At 38.3% G+C, this 21,897-nt stretch overlaps 1 protein-coding gene across 2 annotated transcripts in view; it reads right to left on the bottom strand.

The window, feature by feature from the left end:
- Positions 1–21,897, bottom strand: part of LOC104046212 (macrophage mannose receptor 1) — a 63,113-nt gene that overhangs the window by 37,968 nt on the left and 3,248 nt on the right. For both annotated transcript variants that reach the window (XM_064444729.1, XM_064444728.1), the window contains exons 2-7: positions 20,672–21,073; positions 19,054–19,227; positions 15,354–15,518; positions 10,910–11,023; positions 8,392–8,538; positions 2,428–2,610 (exon numbers count right to left, since the gene is read on the bottom strand). In XM_064444729.1, coding sequence (XP_064300799.1) covers positions 2,428–2,610; positions 8,392–8,538; positions 10,910–11,023; positions 15,354–15,518; positions 19,054–19,227; positions 20,672–21,073 — 1,185 coding nt within the window. The remainder of the gene's footprint in view (positions 1–2,427; positions 2,611–8,391; positions 8,539–10,909; positions 11,024–15,353; positions 15,519–19,053; positions 19,228–20,671; positions 21,074–21,897) is intronic.

Here is a 21,897-nt window from a genome sequence, read left to right as displayed (position 1 = left end):
CCCAAGGCAATCCTTTCTGATTAGCACATTGTAGGTGGAGGTTTTCCTACATACCCCCACAACTTAAAACTCTCCTGTGATATTTCTCCCATCTGCTAGTTACAGGAACATGGAGGCTTCACATTTTGACCAACCAAGCTGCTGCAAAAATCACCCTCCCAGCATGTCACTTTAATGGAGTCAACTCTCCTTTCTCTCTCCCTCCCTTGTCTCCCCCAGATTTATTATACCTAAGTACGATCAGCCCTCATAGCTCATCCACACTGTCCATACCAGCTCTCCTCCAGTAAGAAGGGCTGAGATTCACAGGACATCAGGCCCTTTGACCTCTTCTTCCAGACTGCTCTTCATGTTCAGAAGTCCCCCAACATCACTTCTCAGTACCCTCCTTTACACTCTCCTCTGCTACCAAAATGGAAACCTGTTCCAATTCCACTGCCCATCATGCTCTCACTCCCTTCTTAGCTACTGCCATCCATGCTCTCTATTTTCTTTTTTGTTTAGTTATCTGTTAAAATCTTTCTCTTTATTGAGCACCTAGCACAGCAGAGGCCTCATCCATGACCAGAGATCCTACTGTGGTGGGCTCACACTGTGGTAAAATGAACAATAAACAGCATTCTTCAACAAAATGAGTACAAAGTCATCTAAATAAGCCATGCAAACCAGAAATGGCCAAGAGCCATTTCTGGCTCTGTGGAGCCTCTTCCTACATAATATTTTCTCCTCTGAAGAAGAAATGCTGTCATAGAGTTTTGCAATCATCTCTAAAGCTGGGTGACTAAATACCAAGAATTTTTTTTCCCCAGCCACTTGTAAATAAGCTGTTTTCTGCTCTCTCAGACATGCACTGGGCCACATTTGTGTTATATCACATGCTGGACTTCTGTGTAAACCTCCAGAATGCACTTCTTTATTCTTCTTCATGTTCCCCTCCAAAGTTCTCCTTTGTGGGTGACGACAATAAAAGCTCGGCTGCTATGACAATACTCATCTCGTTGTACCCCTTCTTCCTTTGTTTTATCATGGGACTGTGAATTGTTTGGCACAAAGACAGACTTCTGTTCCTTCTGTACAGCACTTACTGCAGCAGAGTTCTGATGCAGACAAGATTTTCTAGGCACTGCAATACATGGTGTTCTCATCTCAGTGATGAACAAGGGTAATCTGATACTGTCATAAATTGCCTTAAAAGGCTTCTTTCGTTGTTCCAATTTTACTCCTCTCAAAAGAATGCTTTCAAAATAGTCTGTTGCACTGAGTGTGCCATATGTGAGAAGCCTGGTTTCTTTCAGGACTATTTGCCTTTTAGAAACATTCACTTTTACAAAAACAGTGCAGCATAGTTGGTTCAGGAAAGGACCCTGGAGAAGGCATTAAACTATAAATAATCTACTTCCAAAGCGTAAAGTGAAAATACAACTAATTTGGTTTAGCACCTAACTTCTTTCAAATGTCCTAGTGTCTCGTCCAGATGTCCCACCTTTCCTAATAATCTCCTTTGAAAGAGTAAAAGTTTCATGTTGTTCATGAAAGACCAACAAATCACTCTTTCAGGAATGTGAGGACAAGCACAAAGCTGCCATGGAGTTGGCTAGGATACAAAACTAAAACATATCAGCTATTATATGATTGCCGCTCCAAGACTGCTGTTACACTGCAGATCAAAGCAGCTTACGGCACTTTCAGTGAAGAATAAGCTAACACACGCTTACCTGGCACTAAAAGCACACATAGGATCAGTTACTGCAAAGAAGCATACGTAGGTGTGAACATGCTTCTCCCCAATCAAAAGCAGTAACTGATCCTACATGCAAGATCAGGTTCATGTAAAGCAGTAGCAACTACAAAATTGCCTCAGTGTCAGCATGGTTGCATCTCCCGTAATGAACACGCAGCATCTGTAGCCTAACTTGCCTTGCAACAACTCAAGTGTGTGCTCAGAAACGAAGCACCTAAGCACCATATTTAATCTGGGGCACATCTGAATCCACATACTAGGACAGACAGCTTCCTTTGTCAGAAGAAACACAAGCAGCATGACTTGAAAAAATAAGGACATTGCAGTGCTGGTAATAGGGCCCAGATCTTCCCAAACTGTCCCTTCCAGCTTCTGAAAAGGTTGAAAATTGTTTTAATTTGTATAAAAGGAGACAGAAGCAGACCCAAAGAAATAAGAGTTTGGGGTTGATGCAATTCACAACATTGACCACAGATTTTCTCTGGTTGTATGTTTTGGTTGGGTTTTGTGCTCTTATTGGGTATTTTTCTTCCAAAGATTTTCTAAATTTAAAATTTAAGTCTTTCTGTACCCTGTGATCAGGACAATTATATTTTTAAACAGTCTTCTCCTTTTATGAATAGGTAAGACATACTCTTTATTTTCTTAGTATACATATAATTATGTTATTGTAAAAAAATACTCACGGTACCCAAGCTGAGAAATAACAAAACTGTACTCTTCGACATTATGGATGCTCGCCAGATCCCCATCCTCTTTCCTGCAAGATGTTAAGGCATCTTTCCATATCTTGGGGTCCCTGTGAATTACGTAACACTGACCAGCATACGACATCCATTGATCAGGACATTTAATGGGCACGTTAGTCTCTGAAAATAAAAAGCACAATGAAGAGTTTCAGAATTCTCTTCTGAACTAAAGACTGAAAATCACATAATGAAAGGATTAACAAACAAATTAATTACATATTTTCATCATTAAGAACAGCACAGTTGAAAAATATGTACAGGGATAATAATCTGCATGCATGATTAACAGTTGAAACTTCCAGATTTTTTTTTAAAGGACACTACAGTTGCGAGCAAGCGCTTGCATCTTGTGAAAAGACAGAATTAAAAATTACCATAAAACACAGCTTTGACTTTTATACGTATATATACATACTGAAAGGTAAGGTCTGCTGAGCTGTGCTTTATCATTTTTCCACATTCGTCAGCATTTCTCTTTCTTCTCCATGGTGTATAGCTATATGTTAAGAATCTGGGCTTACAAAACATGTTTTTCCCCAAACCTGAGACATTTTATGGATTAGCCCCATTTAGTCCCATCTGCTAGACTAGCAAAGAAAAAATAACTGGTTCTATAGGATCATGAGAAAATCCAAATAAGAATACTGCTTTCAGGAATCCTACTTAAAAGCTTCATTGAGAAAATTATGCTGTCAAATAAATGATTTATGCTTAAAACCTGCTTTTTAAAGTTCAACAGAACAGTACCAGAGCACTGCCAACAACCACATTGCTGTTCAGCAAACAGTTCAGCCTTGGGAGGAGTGCCACCTGAACATATAATAAACAGAATATTGCTCTTGTAGAAACAAATTGTAATTCTTGCAGCACTTTATTTATAATCAGCAGATGGGTTTAGAAAACACCAATATATAGAGAAGAACAAGAACAGCAGGTTTGAAGAAATTCTTTTGGCAAAAAATCTTTTATATGTCAGGGGAGAAGAACCGTGTTTGTGTATGACTGTGGGGTATTTCCCATGGAAAAATTTAAGTAGGCATCCAAAGTCATGACCAGTCAGGCCCAGATTGCAAGCACATATCCTGTTTTATATGGATATGCTGAGGATTAGTAGGTACTTAGTACACAGATTTCTAGCACAGCTATAAACATAGTCTGCTGTTTGCAGACCTGCCTCAGAAAAGTGCTATCATGGTGTTTATCATGTTCTCACAAAGTTTAAGTAAAACTGAACTTTGTCAGCCCAGGACAAGAGGCTCAGTGCTTGGTAGGAGCCCTGTCAATCCTGCCACAGGAGAGGAAGAATTGTAATACGGGGGGGAGGGCAGAAAAACAAACTGAATGTACATAGTGACGTTGGGAGAAATGAAAGAGGACAGAGGTGGTAAATGCTGTTGTAGAGGTTAATTTCATGGTTCAGGCAGCTGCTTAATTTGTCCTATGTCTGGTCTCAGCTCTGAGTATATGCATTTTACAGTGCTTTGCTATAACAGTCAGAGAACTACTTTGAAATTGTTTGCAAACTTGTTAATGAACAGAGAAGGACTTGTCGGTGATGTGATGGTTAGAGGCCATCTTGGCCATAGCAATCACAAAATCATAGTTTTCAATTCTCGGAGAAGTAAGGAAGGGGTTAGCAGAACTGCCACCTTGGACTTCTGGAGGGCAGACTTTGGCCTGTTTAGGAGACTGGTTGACAGAGTCCTTTGGAAGCAGCCCTGAAGGGCAATGGAGTCCAGGAAAGCTGGACATTCTTCAAGGACGAAATGTTAAAGGTGCAGGAGCAGGCTGTCCCCATGTGCCAAAAGATGAGTCGATGGGGAAGACTGGCCTGGCTGAACAAAAAACTTTGGCTGGAACTCATTAAAAAAAAAGGAGAGTTTATGGCCTTTGGAAGAAGGGGCAGGCAAGTCAGGAGGACTACAAGGATGATGTGAGGTTATACAGGGAGAAAATTAGAAGGGCCAAAGCCCATCTAGAACTTAATCTGGCTACTGCCATGAAAGACAATTAAAAATACTCCTATAAACACATTAGCAGCAAAAGGAGAGCTAAAGAGAATCTCCATCCTTTATTGGATGAGGAGGGAAATATAGTGGCAATGGATGAGGAAAAGGCTGAGGTACTTAATGCCTTCTTTGCCTCAATCTTTAGTAGTAAGATCAGTAATTTTCTGCATACCCAGCCCCCTGAGCTGGAAGACAGGGACACGGAGCAGAATGGAACCCCCGTAATCCAAGAGGAAATGGTTAGTGACCTGCTACATCACCTAGACACACACAAGTCTATGGGGCAGGATGAGATCCACCTGAGAGTACTGAAGGAACTGGGGGAAGTGCTCACCAAGCTGCTTTCCATCTTATCCGCAGTCCTGGCTAACCAGGGAGGTCCCAGTTGACTGGAGGTTAGCAAATGTGACACCCATGTACAAGGGCCAGAAGGAGGATCTGGGGAACTACAGGCCTGTCGGCCTGACCTCAGTACTGGGGAAGGTTATGGGGTGGTTTAGATTAGATATTAGGAAAAATTTCTTCACCAAAAGGGTTGTCAACCATTGGGACAGCCTGCCCAGGAAAGTGGAAGAGTTGCCATCCTGGGAGGTATTTAAATATTTGCAGACGTGGTGCTTAGGGACATGCTTTAGTGGTAGACTTGGCAGTGTTGGGTTAATGGTTGAACTCAATGATCTTAAAGGTCTTTTCCAACATAAACAATTCTATGATTCCATTCTATGAAGAAAAAACTAGGCTTGTATGCACCTCTAACACACTTAGTGCACCCTTCTGCAAACTGTAAACACTGAACAGAACAGACATCAGCAGTTCAGACATGGCTACAAAGACAGTCACTAAGGTATGCATTCCCCAGTGAGTCTGTGAGAGTCTCTTTTTCAGACCAAAGGAGACGATGAGACTTATTACTGTAAACACTAAAGCAGCTATGGCAGGGTGGGAGACTCTTCTGCTAGTAAATCCAGTAACACCAGGGAATTTGTCAGAGGCTGCAAAAGAAGAAAAGCAGTTGACAATCTAGTTTCTTTGGTGCAAGTCTTATTGAATGACATAGCTGGGTATTTCTCACTAGGAGAAAGTCTTCAGTTCTTCATTTCCAGTACTCAGCAAAAATGAACTCTGTGCTTCCCTGTTCTCCTTATAAAGAAAATACATGACAACACAAAGTCACACAATCTATTTTTCACCATAACAGAAACAAGTACTACTCCCTGAACTTCATTTGACTTCAGCAAAAGAAGCAAAGCAAATTAAAACAAACAAGATGTAACACAAGAAAAAACATTGATGTCTAAAAAAATGTTATCCCAAATGTCAAGCTGATAAATTTACTGTGGAATAGGTCAAGATACAGAAATGAAGTTTGTAAGCATAGAATGGTTATTGCTCAAACAGAGAGCAAATATTGTTGTAAATTATAAGCTTGGCTTCCTGAAGTCTGAAGATCTCACAGTGGTTGACTTGGGTGTCTGAAAGGGTGAAAGAGCTACCTGAAGTTTGTCTCGTGATTCAGGCATTCAAGTTTCTCTCTCTCACACCCATTCTCTGTGATCTGATAAGAAAGAGCTCACACAGGAGTCACAACAGTGACGCTAAGAGCATTTATTTCCTCTGTTCGAATGTTTTATGAAACTTTTGGAAATTTAATACTCTACGTTCACTACACCTTGTTGGATTGTGATGAAGTCTATTTCGGCAGTCACTTGGTGGAGGCAGACAGACAGACAGCCTTTCCTGAGAAAATTAAGTTTAAAAACTAAGCAAATTTTGCAAGTGAAATTAACAGGTTCCTATTAATCCACTTTGCAGTGTTACAGGGCAAATGCTTTGAAGCCCTAAGATTCATCACTTAGATGTATACAATGATGTGGCCCCCTGCTGGAAAAAGCATTTCTGCTACAAAACAACGGTACACCTGTTTGCTTCATGAAAATCTTCATCTGCAACAAAAATAAATATTCTGTAAAGATTTCTCTATACTTTGTTTTGGATATATACATGATTATATACTGTTGTAAAATGTTCTTCTGTCCCACAGTCCTTTCATATTGCCCTGTTAGACTCAATTGTAACTGCTAGGATTAAAAATTCAAAGTATTGCCCCTGTGTTTAATGTTAAGCACACAACTAAGTGCATGTACGAATTTGCAATTAATTTATTTCTTGAGTCAGGAAAACATCAACTGCCATGCGTTTTCCTTTATATTATTAAAAGCTGAGGGCACTTAACACCTTGCATGATCGCATGCTTATCCCTTTTATGACTTCCCCCCATGGGACATTTTGGAAAATATTTTATGAAGTGAAATGCTGCCAAACTCTGGTTAATCTGTCACCATATTTACTCAGCAATTTCTGTACAATTGAAAACTTTTGTCTCCTTTCTGTTCTTCCTACAAATTACTGTCAAAGTGGGGCAGGGGGATACTCAAAAGCCTAATGCATAAGAAAGAAATTGCCACTAAAGCCCCCAAACTGAAATGAAGTCTAAATAAGATAGCAGCCAGGATTCAGTTCATAGTATATTTAGAGGCACCAGTGTTTAAGAACTGATGTATGAAACCTGAAAAGCTCAGCAGTAGCCAACTGAACAATGTAAGACAAACTATATGAATTAAACTATCTCGTTGTCAGCTGTATACAAATACTAGAAAAACTCCACATCTTAATTTAGGAAAGAATTAAAATATGCACTGAAGTCCTTCTCAGCTAAGGCAACAAATATGCTTGATTTTAATACTGCAGTATTAATTTAATTAATTCAAGTATTAAATATTTATTTCAGTATTTAATTAATGAGACATAAATGGTTGGGTTGTGGTTTTTTTGTGGTGGTGGTTATTTTTTTCTTAGCAATAAAGCGAAACAAATTAGGCAGAAGTCTCTGTCCTGTGTGTTTTTGACTGGACTGGTTATATATTGGCAAAAGCAGGAAAAACATTTTTAAAAATGTTTTTTAAGCCAAATGTCAAACTCTGAGTTTCCAAAACATCTGGTTTGCCAATAATGCATATTAATATATAGACTGGAAATCCAGTGATGGTTTAGCTTTCTGCTTCTAAAACCTATACAAAATAATGTCAGTGGATTTAGGAGATTCCTGTATGTCCTGGAAAGTGAAAAACTTGGAAAGACAGAAAAGAGTGATGAAACAAAGGAGTAAGTTACAAGGCCTTTATAGCACACAGAGGGATAGTAAAGAAACAGGTCTAAATAAAGCTATGAAATCTCATCCCTGTTTTGTCTTTCCTATGTACATTAGGCAAGTGCCAGAATTACATTTCTTCTGAACAAGAGTCAGTATATATATAATTTAAATAGCTTCATAAATAAGTTAAATCGTTTTTAATAAATAAATAAATCATTTATATATATAAATATATATCTGTTTCTAAAATAGATAGGTATATAAAAATCATTTAACTTTCTCCAAATAATTTTTTAAAATTCCTCTAGTCCACTACCAGCTTGCACTGGCAAACTTACTCTATTTCATAAGTAGTAAAAATGACAGCAAGAAGAAATAGATTAGTTTCACTGAGTACATGGAGCTTCAGATAATTACATCTTCTATTTTTAAAAATATTACATTGTTTCTCTTTTTATTCTATGAACAAAATCTGGCAGTTCTGCTTGGTTTTGGAAGAGACCTCCAGCACTTCTGCAATTTAGAACTCAAAGCTACTGAAGAAAGATTACTATACACAAAGTAGCGAGGCCAGAACAAAAAGGAAGTACACACTGTTCACTTTTACAGGGAATCTTCGTCAAGCCAGTCTGCAGAGACCTTTGCTTGGTTTCACCATGTGTAATAACAAGTACCTATTAGAATTACAGATAAAAAACACTGGCCATGAATAATCTGCTGAGGGTTTATTACCAAACCTACCTGTAGGTATAATGAAAGATTCTAAAGTAGCATTTCCTCGTTTACAAATATAGCCAAGTTTCTGATTGCATTCCCGATTCTCCCACTTAGCACCTTTGCCAGGATTTAATGCTGCACAGATTTTTCCAGGTTCTGGAGAAGGATGTCCTTTAAAAAAAAACACAAAACAAAACCTCAACAACAACAACAACAACAACAAAGTATAAGCACATCATGGCTACCCTCTAAATTACACTCACATTCTAATCTATTCCATGCTTTAATTATAAGATACATTAATATACAGACAACTGTGATTCTCCACAGTCCTTTAGATTGATCAGGGCAGATCATTCCCTTAAGAGATATTTTCTGACAGCAACCACAAGTTGAGATATTTATCCAGTTCACAATTTCACAGCCTCTTCACAGGTTCAAAGTCTTGATGGAAAGTATTATAGTGCACCTATTTGCTTTGGATTTTTTCCTTTTTTAAACAAAGACTGTCTAAACTCCAGACCACAATATTTAGGTGGAAAAAACTGTTCAATAAGCTAGTCAAATTCTGTACTTAGTAGAACAGTAAAGACAGAAAAATAATAAGTAATTATTTTGCTAATCTGAACTCGTCCACTTGTCTAAACAATATGACAATAGCACGGTATTTCAGTATTTTCAGCTGAAGATTAGCATTAGCACCAACAGGAACATCTAGAAGTAAAGCAGAACCTGTAGAACAGAACAAACTTCTGCAATAAACTAGATGAACTTTTCAAGATCTGGTCTAATGTGATTAAACTTAATATGGATTTTCTTTCATTTCTGAACATGTGCCACTATTGTACATAACAAGCGAGTGTCAGTACTACTCAGCAATAAACATGGCAAAACAATATTTTTAGTGTGCAGGATTATTCACTGAAAATTTTCTTATATCATTATATTTTCATTACCTTAGATTACAGTTAGTCTTATATTTGCAGCCATGTTATATCTTCTTACCACAGGAGAAAAAGGTATTCTTACTTCAAAGATACCAATTCAAATAGTTTTGATGTACAAAAAAATTTCAGCTTTTGGCAGTTAGCTCTCCCAAATGCCTAACCAGCATCATTTTAGTTTAAATCTCGATAATTTAGTTCCCATGTTTTTATGTTCTTTATTTAGCACTAGTGAGACGAAAGAATATGAAGCTTCCACAACTTCTTTCAAAATATACTTGTGGAAGAACAGCCAGCTCTTGAACATCCATAGTAATGGGGATGAAATAGAGGTAAGCTGACCAAAGTCAAGTCATGAAGGAGATAGCACAAATATAAAATAGTTTATATGGACTTAAGAGTATTACCTTTGAATGAAATTAAGAAACATAAGGAGTTAAAGATTAATGGAGCCCATTTTGGTGGCACCAAAACCTACCTAATTCTTTACAGGACAACTGAGAGTTGTCTGCAGTTTTAATAACCATACCTTGCCACTTTGGCTCCACCTCACAATCAGTTTTTCCCCACTCATCATTACATGCAGATCCTCATCCGTGCGCTCCAATGACAGACCTATAAACACCGTCACAGCAACTTGCAGTTCAGCCCATCTGTTTGCCTTGTGTGCTCACTCCATTGGAGAGCTATTTATAAAGTAGTTTAATTCACTCTTCAAAGCTTACCTACTCAAGAAGTTCGTCCACAAAAATGTGCTTTTGGCCTTACAAGGAAACCACTGGATGATACAGTAGAGCTTGCATTTATAGTTATTGCAGATTAAATACATGTGACATGCTCAATGAAGATAAAGAAAAATATTTACACTGCATAACTTCAGATATCTACTTTAAATTAGTCTCCAAAGGCTTCCTGAATAGCCAGTGCAAGGAAACAAGGGTCCTGCAAAAAACCATCTTAACATAGGCACTCCAAAGAGTAAACTGGAAAAGCACCTCTTCACCGTGTATACAGATGGCATAGGAGACTAGCTTTTTAATAATGGCACCCAAGCTGAATATTGCAACAATAGGTGTGAAGTAGCTGGGTTTGCTTTGAAGTAGACTAGCCTAACATGTTCAGTTTGATTTGTGTTACTGCCACAGGTATGTTAATCCCAAATGAAAATGAAAATCCGATCTTTAAGCAAATAAACAAAACAAATTAGAAAGGAATGGAATTTAAAAAAACAACAAACCCAAACATACACTGACCAGTCTAATCTCACAAATGAAGACCCCTATACCACCAGATTTACTCTGTATTCATATAGAAATAAAGTAAATTAAGAAGATATATAAATGAAGTGCAAAAAGTGGACTTTTAAAACTTTACTCTGGATTTTGAGGCTACCGTTTCCATTGTGAATAATAAATTAAGCCCAGTGTGTATCCCTAGCATAAGGGCTGTTGCTCACAGTGTTTATACCGACAGTCAGAACCTTTCAACGTCAAAACATGCTCCATAATTGCAGGAGAATAGAGTACTAGAAAAGAAGCATATTACACGATGACCAAATGTTTGCCTTTTAAACCATGTAGCGACATATTTAACCTTACCTGGAACCCAATTTAAGTATCGAAATGGAGCACCACCAACCCATTGCCATCCACTGTTGAAATTCAAACTGTTAAGACCAAACCAGAGAGCAGAACTCAGTCTGCCAGTCAAACCTAAGTAACAGAGACAAAGAGAGATACTGGAAGTGCACAGCAAGAACAAACACTTTCTCGAAACTTGAGAGCTGAATTCCAGCTAAACTGTCTGCTTCTCCTTATTTCCAGCACAAGTTTTAACAACTTTTAACATTTTAGTTAAGGTGGCTATGCTAAACCTGCAAAACACGTCACCTTACTGGGTGACTTCAGTTTTAGAGTTTTCACATTTTTAGCAGTGGAGAATTTTATTTCAATAGAAAACAAAATTACACTTCTGCATACTCTTTGTAAACCAATGATCATAAACATGAAACAAAGACTTTTTTCCAGAATTATAAAATATTAAATCGATAAAGTTGGACAAAAGGTCACAAAACCAAAAATAATTTTTCTAAAATGAAACACGAATAGTTTCCTATTGTGCATTTCCTCTTCCAATATCGTTAACAAATGTCAGTTTCAAATTTACAGAATACTGTAAAGTAAAAACAGTTTGCGTTTTACCAAACTACATTAAAATGTGATCATTCCAAACATCATCTTTTTAACAGCACATCTTGTACATTTTTCAGACTCATCTGATTTCACTTCTTTAGCCAATGATAAATCAGGCTTCTAAAACCAGTTCCAAATTAACCCTCCAGTTCTGAAAGCGTCTAGAAATATCATGCTTAAGTATGGTCCTGTTGAATTCTCTAGCATTATTGATGGTCATTATTAATCAATTGTCTATCTCTGCCTTTCATATAAGACTTGGAAGACCCATTGGACAACTGCTGATTTTTTTGAATGAAATGTATTTTTGCATAGCTCACAGAAAATCATTGTGCAACATATATTATTTATTTCTGCTTGTACTGATGGCATCATGCCAGTATGAAATATTGCTCTATATATTTTAATTGTCTTTCACACTATGATTATGGGGTAGCACTTGAAGCATGGGGAGGTTAAAAGGAGGGGTAGTTAAGCACTGGAAAGGACTGGAATGTCATACCAGAGCCTGATTTGGCACCAACATAATAATGTGTTCCAGTACTACTTCTATACAAACAAGTTGTTATTAAGGCAATCAAGAACCGAGCATGACAGGAAATCCTGGTTATGCCAGGAAAGCTGTAGAATGAAAAACTGATTTTCACATACATTTGGCAGCAATATCTACTAGTTTTCAATTAAAACACACCTACTAATAACTCACTTCTCTACGTCACTGCTGGATTGCTCCCTTGAGCATTAATTTCAACAACAGTTTCATCATGCTCAGAAAAAAAAAGACCCATGTTTTGACCAAATCCTTAAATTGAAAACAAAAGTTTAGACGGAACAGACTGTTCATGGCATTAAAAATACATTTATCATTCCTCTAAATTGGAGAAATATGGATTTGATGAATCAGCTATTAGACGGATAAGGAACTGGCTGGATGGCTGCATCCAAAGAGTTACAGTCAATGGCTCAATGCCCAGATAGAAATCAGTAACAAGTGGTGTTCCTCTAGGGTCTGTATTGGGACTGATACTAGGAAATGTCTTCATCAATGACATAGACAGTGGGGTCAAGTGCACCCTCAGCAAGTTTGCAGATGACACCACGCCAAGTGGTGCGATTGATGTGCTGGAGGGAAGGGATGCCATCCAGAGGGTCCTTGACAGGCTTGAGGAGTGGGTCCATGTGAACTTCATGAAGTCCAACAAGGCCAAATGCAAGACGCTGCACTTGGGTCAGGGCAAAGCCCAGTATCAATACGGACCAGGGTATGAACGGACTGAAAGCAGCCCTCCAGAGAAGGACTTGGGGGTACTGGTGGATGAAAAGCTGGACATAAGCCAGCAATGTGTGCTTGCAGTCCAGAAGGCCAACTGTATCCTGGGCTGCATCAAAAGAAGTATGGCCAGCAGGTCAAGGGAGGTGATTCTCCTCCTTCAGTCTACTCTTGTGAGACCCCTCCCGGAGTACTGCATTCAGTTCTCAGGTCCCCAGTAGAAGAAAGACAGGGACCTATTGGAGTGGGTCCAGAGCAGGACTATGAAAATTATCAGAGGACTGGAACAACCCTCCTGTGAAGAATGGCTGAGAGAGTTGGGACTGTTCAGCCTGGAGAAAAGAAGGCTCCAGGGACACCTTATCACAGCCTTTCAATATAGAAAAGGGGCTAATAAGAAAGATGGAGAGAGAATTTTACTGGGCTCTGTAGTGACAGGACAAAGAGCAATGGATTTAAAATGAAAGGGCATTGATTTAGATTGGACATAATGAAGAAATATTTTACAATGAAGGTGGTGAGACACTGGAACTGGTTGCCCAGAGAAGTTGTGGATCCCCATCACAGGAAGTGTTCAAGGTCAGGTTAGATGTGGCTTTGAGCAACCTGATCTAATGCAAGGTGTCTCTGCCCATAAGTGGGGGAGTGGACTGGATGATCTTTAAATGTCCCTGTGGAATAATCGCTGGGAGTGACTTAGAAATTAAACTTATGCTTTTAGAAAAGGTACAGCATGGAAGAAGCTTGCAGCGTAGGGTGCAGCTGACAGGTGAGAAATCCATTCCATGGAAGTTCCCTAGGCTCATAACCTTAGATATCAGCAATGCCAGGAGAACTTGGTGTACTGACTCTAAGAGGATTTGTCCAGAGGATGGAATGGTGTGGAGACACCGTGGCCAGGCTCTGTGACCATGGAGCTGGTACACTGCACACTTGGCCGGGCTCTGTGATAAATGGGAACTCGCAGTACCATGGAGCTGGTACACTGCACGTTTGCTACCCTGAGCCAGCAGTCTGTCACGCTTTTGACAAAATGCTGTCCTTTTTATCATTATAATACCAAAACACACCTCCATCCCAAAAGCTACCTGCCTCTAAGGTGCAACCACCCCTCACTGGGCAAAGCAAGGAAATTTTACACCAGTCATAACAAAGGTATGTATGACTAGAGTCACTCAAGCTCCACCTGAAAGGTAAAAGATAGTATAAATTAGGTTAAGAGAAAAAACGGGTGTTGGGGAAGATACCATCGCGTACCACTCTGGCTCCTGGGACTAGTCAACGGGCTGAGCCTCTCTTCCCCCCGCAGTGGGACGCCTTTGGGTAAGATTTGAGCACTCGGCTATACCAAGTGTTCCCCGGGAAAACTTAGAAACCTCTCTATAGCTTCACTTTAAATCTCCAATGCATTAGAGTTGCTTCATATTTGCTTAACACACTTCTAGTCTAGGAGTGTTACTAATTTTCCTAGTATTTGTGTGTGTCTTGTAACCAGCAGTTCTATCACCAGTAATCCAAAGAACCTGTGTATCTGTTGCTTTAATAAATCGTACTATACATTAATCTAGCCGTGATCATTCTCACTGAATGTGACCAGCCTGGGTAGCTGCCAAATTAGTTACTAACAACAAATACTCTGATGGGTGGTTACACCTACAATCCTTAGAAAATAAACTGTTGATCAAGTCTGAGACTAAGACTGGACTTAGCCGCACCTAGACTCCTCTCTGAGAAGGAGTTTAGAAAGCAAGGGGGTCCTGTCTGAACCTTGTGACTCAACGGTCAGGTCTCCCCCTAGCCACTCCTCAGACTCCTACTATTAATGTAACAGTCCCTTCCAACCCAAACCGTTCTCTGGTTCTCTGATTCTATGAACTTACATAGTACAACATATGGCATAGAAAAGTTTATCTTCCAACTGATGTAACATATTCAAAATATTTTCTAATCTTTTTAATAGACAAATTAGTGGACTACTTCATATGTGTACACAGGCTAAGAAAGTAATAAAAAGGAGACTGTCTCATTGCAGAATGTAAATGTTTTCAAGTACAAATTCAGGACTGAACTTTTTCAGAGAAGTTTGGAAATTACTTCAAAACACACTGAAGGAGACTGAAAATAAAACAAATTATTTGTAAGTCCTTTTGTTTATTAGTTCTTTTTCTTTCTTTTCATATTTTAGCTCATACTGATGGTACAACAGCTTTAAAGAGATAGGCCAAAAGCACTGACTACACACAACAAGTAGAGCACAAAAATGATGCAATCTTGGTATCTGCATCTTTGGTTTACAAACTATTTTGCATTTCCTGCATTCCAACACCCTTTTTTTATTGCTTGCATCACTTAATTGCTGTGTTTTTTATGTTATTGTAAGTTTCTGGCAATATGAAAACAGGATAAAAATAATCATTATCTGTCCAACTTTTCCAGCCAAATCATTCAGGATAACAGTTTAAATCTACTAATTACCAGAAATAAACAAATACCCATTTTCAAGATGGAACATGACATATAAGTGTCACTGCTACAATAATGCACTTTTAAAAAAAAACCTGATGGGTAATATTACCCTACCTGTCAGGTATGTTTGTTCGTGCAACTCTGTGATGCTTAATAACTCTGCCTTCTGTTGTTGACAGCTTTTTCTTGCCTGGTGCCATTTCAGAGCTGCCCCAGAGTTTATCTGGTACTGGACATTTGTTAAAGGATCGGTATTCCACAACAAATCAATACTGTTAACTGTAGGGAGAAAAAGCAATGCTGTAACTGATAATGAAGACGGAGACGGAAAAAATATCAAATAAACCACTTGGCAAAAATACACAAACTTAACCACTGCAGTAGAGAACTGGTTTGAAAGGAGTCCTAGGGATCTCTAACATTTTAGTAAATCCAGAGCAGAGCTAAACCATGACAGCCATGTTGGACAGTACACAGGTAATGAAACAATGTCACTATTTTCTCTGGTATAACAAAGCTGTTGTTTACAATAGAAAATGATTGGCTAAAGTCATGCTAAAAAAGTTGATTTCTCACTGTGGAGAAAAAGACTAAAAACTTCCAAACTCATGCTAGCTGAGGTGTACATCAAGCTGACCGCTTTTCTGAGATAAGAAACCCCGACTTTTTTACAAATTCTGGGTACTGTGTAAAGTGGCTGTGGATTTCCTTACTGTGATAGAAGTAATCAGACCCAAGCACTGGACACAGAACTTACATTATCCACATCCACCTCACCCTTTCCTACAACTCCTGATTTGTCTTATGCACCTATCGGACATACCACCACACTTTCTTCTCTGCCACTTGACCTGACTGTGATCTCCTTGGATACCTGATCTTGGCACTTGCAGGCAATGCCAAGCCAGTGAAAGTGCCATCCAGCAGGGCCTGACATTAGAAATGGCCCCAGAAGGTACCACACTCTTTACACCGCTGCAGCCTCTCCTGGCTTGTCTCAGTTGAATCCCCACAACAAGCAACAGACAATAGGGTGACCTTGCTCTGCCAGAAGTGGAACCTGCAGGAGGCCCTAACACTGAGCTAAATATCACTCCATAAAGAGATTAAAGTTGCCTGACAAAAGCAGAATATAGCAGAGTTCACTGTACGTCTGCTGACAATGGGAAAAAGACTGAAATTCCTGCAGCCTGTATCAGAGTTTCTCAAGTTGCAAGCTGTGAAAAATTTGAGAGAAAGAGGTCTTTTCCTTTTCCGAATTCACAGAGCTCAGAAAACATAAGTGTGCAAATAAGAGGAAAACAGTACAATAAACAAAACTCAGAACAAAGGATGATACATGTTAAATGTCAGCAGGTCAGTAAGCAGTTCCACTTTTTCCTGTATTATATCTCATAGTCTATAGATAATATGAAGTGCTTCTTTTCAAATTAACCTTAGAAAACAAAAATCAGACATAACGTACTGTAATATTTACATTTGACTAAAAATGGGAATTTTCATACGATTGTTATCCACAAACCAACTCCTGCCCAAAATATTTTATGAGGCAAAATTTCTTCACTACACCATGTTCTACAAGACCATAAATTCCTGTGCATAAGCATGAGCCTGGAATAAAATAGAGATTGCAAAAATATTAAAATCTATAATTCAATAAAGAAAACTGGCTCTCACTTAATAGAAAGGGTTTTACAGGTCTTGTATAATTATTACAGAGGAAGATTTAAACAAGACCTTGTTAAATATAATTATTATAATTAGAATATAATAGCAAGACCTTAAATATTTCTGCATTCTCAGCATTTTTTGTTTCCCTCCTAGTCAGCTGCAAGTTTTATGCATCACTTAGCAGGCTTTCTAAATTCTTCACACAAATCCTAGCTTTTTCGTCTGTCAAGAAAGGGGCCTCAACAGACTTTTGCTCACTTTAGTACAGCTATAGGCATACCTCATGACTTTCCCTCCTGATGGTCTTACACTGCGCAACCTTCTTTCTTCCCCGACACCTACTTTTACGTTGCAGTGCAACATACAGCTCAAAAAGACACAGCGTAACCTATAAAGAACCAGTATTTCCTAGGCTACTAAAAACTTTCTGATGTAACAGCACTTCTCAGTTTCTTCCTGTGGGATTTAGGTTTCTACTGTCACTGTATCAGCACCTCTTTTTAAAGCACCAAATAAAGGGTCATAGTCACAATTATGTTACCTCCACCAGTCAAATTTCTACACCTCTATTGAGCATAATAACTGTTACAAGTATAGTCTTATGCCCTCTTCATTTTGGAGAACATTTGAGCGGTTTTGCCCACAATGAAAAAGATATATGACTGGTTCAGCCATGATAATTTCACTGTATGTCCAGGCCCCAGAAAGAAAAGCTGTAATACTTGGCATCACTTATTTTTGTATCAGCATTTTTGCTCCCCCAGACAGCTTAAGAAACAACAAACACTTTAATCTTATTGAATAAACTTTAACATACAAAGACTTAAACATTCTATGTTTAAAGGTGCTGTTGGAGTTTATTAATTTATCATTCTCTCATGCAGTGCATTCTTCTTTCATAGGGCTGACTAGAATCTTTGCTACAACAGCCTGTCTCTCATTAAAATATATGACCCAAACTTGAATATTTTATAGCCAGTACTGAAGAATCAGGAAGGAAACATGCAGGCAATCAGCATAAAGCAGCTTTTTCCAAAAACAATGACAGCCATCTGTGGATTTCCTTGAATTATGCCAAAGAATTAAACAAAACTTTAATCATGTCTCCTTTTTGCTATATTCAAAGAACGCTAGACAGGTAGCATTCTTAAGTTGATCTTGCATGTGCTGTATTAATGGGATTGATATTCCCAACATGTTTTTAATATCTTGAAAATAATACTGGCATAGAAAAAAAAAAAAACATGCAATTTTTTTTGTCTGAAATAATGACTGCAAAATTCATGGAAATCAGGCAAGGACACTAATACTTCATCATCAAACCACTTAAAATCAACCCGCAGTGTTTTCTTTGCATCGAAGGAAAGACATGTTTTTCTCCTTAGCTGTGACTGTGGTCAGCTGGAGCTTTACAGCAAAACACAATAATAAGAAGGGAGAGAGAAGTCCTACCTCTTTCAGCATGATAGAAGCAGCAGGTTGCAGACAAAGTGCTTAGTACATATTTTACAGAAGTTCAGAGAAACTTTATACAAATGTAAAAGAATTAAAATACATATTACTCCAATCTACCTAAAGTAGTATCAACATTTCTAAATAAAGGTCTGTATACTCATATACTACAGTTGAAATTCTAACTATACTCAAACCAGGGAATTTGGAATATAAATACTTCTCGTTGATTTTAAATTCAGAACTACAATGTAGCACACAGATTTGGGAAATACTGGATTTAGTAAAAAGTTCATGTAAGCTCCTTCACATTTAAAAGGCAACTCATTCAACAAAGTAGTCTTAATTTTAAATTAAGCTATATCCTAGCTTACAGTTCTCCTGCATAAACTTCTATATGGCCTTTTGCATATACTAATGTAACATCTTACATCTAATTAACTTTTTATTTAAGTAAATGGTGTAATTACAGATCCCAGCATATGATTAACATACTTTCACATGGATGTAGTTGGCCAATTATTTTTATGCTGAGCCTTATATTTGCATATTTAAGTAGTTCCTAAGAGGATAACGGGCTGCACGGAGACAGAAAAACACACCATTTCAAACTGTATTTTGTACAGTAAAGGGCATAATAAGGACACCAATATTTCCAGGCACAGCAGAATCTTGAACATACAAAACTTACATTTCAGTGGACAAAATCCATATATCTTGTCAACATCAAAGTTTGAAGTGGTTCCACACCAAAACCAGCCATCTGATCTGCCGGCATCTGTGCAGTCAGCATACCATTTATTACCGAACTTAAAAGGGAATACACAAGGTGCTCCATTGGCATTTCCTTTCACTGTGTAGGTATCTAAGGAGACACAATAATTTAAAAATGTATAAGCAGTAATAAGCATGGGATATATACCAGTTCATCTTTATGATCATATTATAGCGTATTATAGCAAGCAGAGCTTGCTAGCTTAGTATATGAACTGTACTAGAAATGGGACATGGATAATTTTACTCTCTAGGACTCAGCTGATACCCATGTCCAATATGAGACAAATTTTTATTGCTCAAAGAGACGGCTGACCAGAATGGACTGAACGAAGACAAGTACGCTCCTGTGCTAAATTTTACATGCATAACAATCAAAAGTATAAAATCCACACAGCTGAGCAATTTTCTTTTTAAGCACAAACAACTGCTGATTCTTCTGTCAATAACCCGCTCAATTGCTGACCATTTTAGACAGGGAAGAGCACATATGTATAAACTTGAAAGATATATACCACAGAGTGACTCCAATATACTATGCCCAAATAAAATTTCCATTGGCATCTAAAGACAATTTTTTTTTCATCAGAAACCTGAGTCGATGAAACTTATCAAAGTAACTAAAGCAGTTTTCTGTGTGCGCATATAATGTACATGCATTGACGGGAGGACATACAGAGGAACACTGCTTCTCAGGGACTGCTAGAGATGACACACCACAGTCACGGTCACACAGAGCTGCTAGAAAACAAAGGAGGAAGGAATGGCAGGCCATCACTCCATTTCCCCTCCCCCCCGCCTCCTTTCACATAATTGCTTTGCTACGGGTCTTTTATTCTGGCTCTAGACCACGGACTAGTACTGTAATCACCCTTTGCGTAAATGCATCCTTACCTCCCTCTCTGCCCATTTCTGTTTATCAATAATACTAAATGGGAAGCCAAATGCATTCCCAGATACCTATGATAAATATATGTATATATGTATGTATGTATGTATCATATATAACTTTTTCAAATTTAACTATTTAAACTATCTTATTTCTTTGTCTAACACTACAGCACCAACCCAGAGACTCCCTTCAAGTATGTAGGAAGGCATCTTCAATATGCTGGAGCTGAAGATATCAAGAGCTAATTAAATCCTTAAATCTTTACAGCATAATTCATATCTATTCCCCAAGAAAAAAAAAAAACCACAAACCATAATCAACAGACATACTACATTTTTCTGTACACATATAAATAGTAAAAGCTATCATTAATTGTTGTGTATTAATTATACATGTATTCTGACTCTTTTTCCCCTCTCTAAATGAATCACGACCATGCAGAACGTTGACAGCTTTGACAAAAAAGCAAAATGAACCCTGCAAAAAAACATAAAACACACACTGAAGTATTGCTGATTTCACCAGAAGTCACACTCACTGATCATTAACGAGATGAAGGACATTCTCCTACACTTCTAATTATTTTAAGTAGATACACATAAAAATTAGTTTGAAATACAGAAATTAATTTACAGAACTTTACCTTCATAGCCTCGAGAACACAGATCGTCTGTGGTTCCGTAGACTTTCCACCTACTCCACAAACCAGATCCCTTGTACAGCATAATATTCCTTTCCTGTCTGTTTCCATAGTTGAAAAACAAATCTTCCCCTTGGATTGCAAAAAGAGTCTCATTTCTGCATTCCCATCGCTGAAGTTCACTAGCCTTGTCACAAGGATACAGAGTGATCGGAACCCAGTCTTTCTTCGAAGGCACTCCCAAGCACAATTTGAATGCTATGCTCATAAGCTGGTGCTCTGAGACCCACCTGAATTTTTGTGACTCGTTTTCTTGAACGCAAGAAGCAGTAGTCACTGAATTAGAACTTTGAGCCAGTACACAGAGCTTGTGATCTTCATTATATATTAAGAAGATGCTAGTATCTGTAAGACAAAAAAAAAAAAACCACCGGAATCATTTGGTTTGAAATATCTTACTATCTTAAAGAAACATTAATCTGGACACTACCCTTGGGGTTAAAATCTCATCATCTGTTCAGCAATACAAGGTGCTGTACTCTGGTGGCCTACACCTACTGAAGTGTAGACTCTAGAATGGAACTAGTTCAGATGTGAGGACATTTGAACTATTTTGCATCAGTGGAAGCATCTACACTCAAAAGAACAAGGCTAGATGCATCTAGCATCATGCAGAGATGCAGATCTAGTGTCTCCTGTAGCTTTAAAGCATGGGTTAAACTGAAGAGATAAAACACCCTCATGGTATTATTCCAAGCTGCACCCCCAGGAGTTGCTGCAACAAGGGAGCACGCACACCATACGCTGCAGATCTTCATGCTGAGCATTCCAGCAACGCTGGTTCCTTGATCCTGGCTCCCAGGCATAAGGAGATGACAACAGCCATCAAGTTCTTCAGGGTCCGTTTCCCCACAGTGGGGGAGTTCTTCTCCCATAAGGTCCGCTAAAATCCTTAAGGTCTTAATTGAGGGAAGGATATTTTCTTTAAGCGTTATACACAAGCTACTTGTAGGGCTAGAACAGCGTATTCATTTTTCACTCAAGTGCAGTAATCAGTGATTTCTTTCTCCTTTCTTATATTTCTCCATTATGAATGAAATACTGACAACAGTAGAATTTGCCACCATCAGGTACACCTCTTAATGACTTATGAAAATCTACGAGGCTCTTCATAGCTCCTGAAGTTATTTGTCCCCCTAAGTAAATAGTGCTTCACAGCATGCATTTTC

The sequence above is a fragment of the Phalacrocorax carbo genome, chromosome 2 (assembly GCF_963921805.1).
Source record: "Phalacrocorax carbo chromosome 2, bPhaCar2.1, whole genome shotgun sequence".
NCBI classification, from domain to species: Eukaryota; Metazoa; Chordata; class Aves; order Suliformes; family Phalacrocoracidae; genus Phalacrocorax; species Phalacrocorax carbo.
The sequence above is the reverse complement of the archived record's forward strand: the minus strand, read 5'-3'. Positions and strand labels throughout refer to the sequence as shown.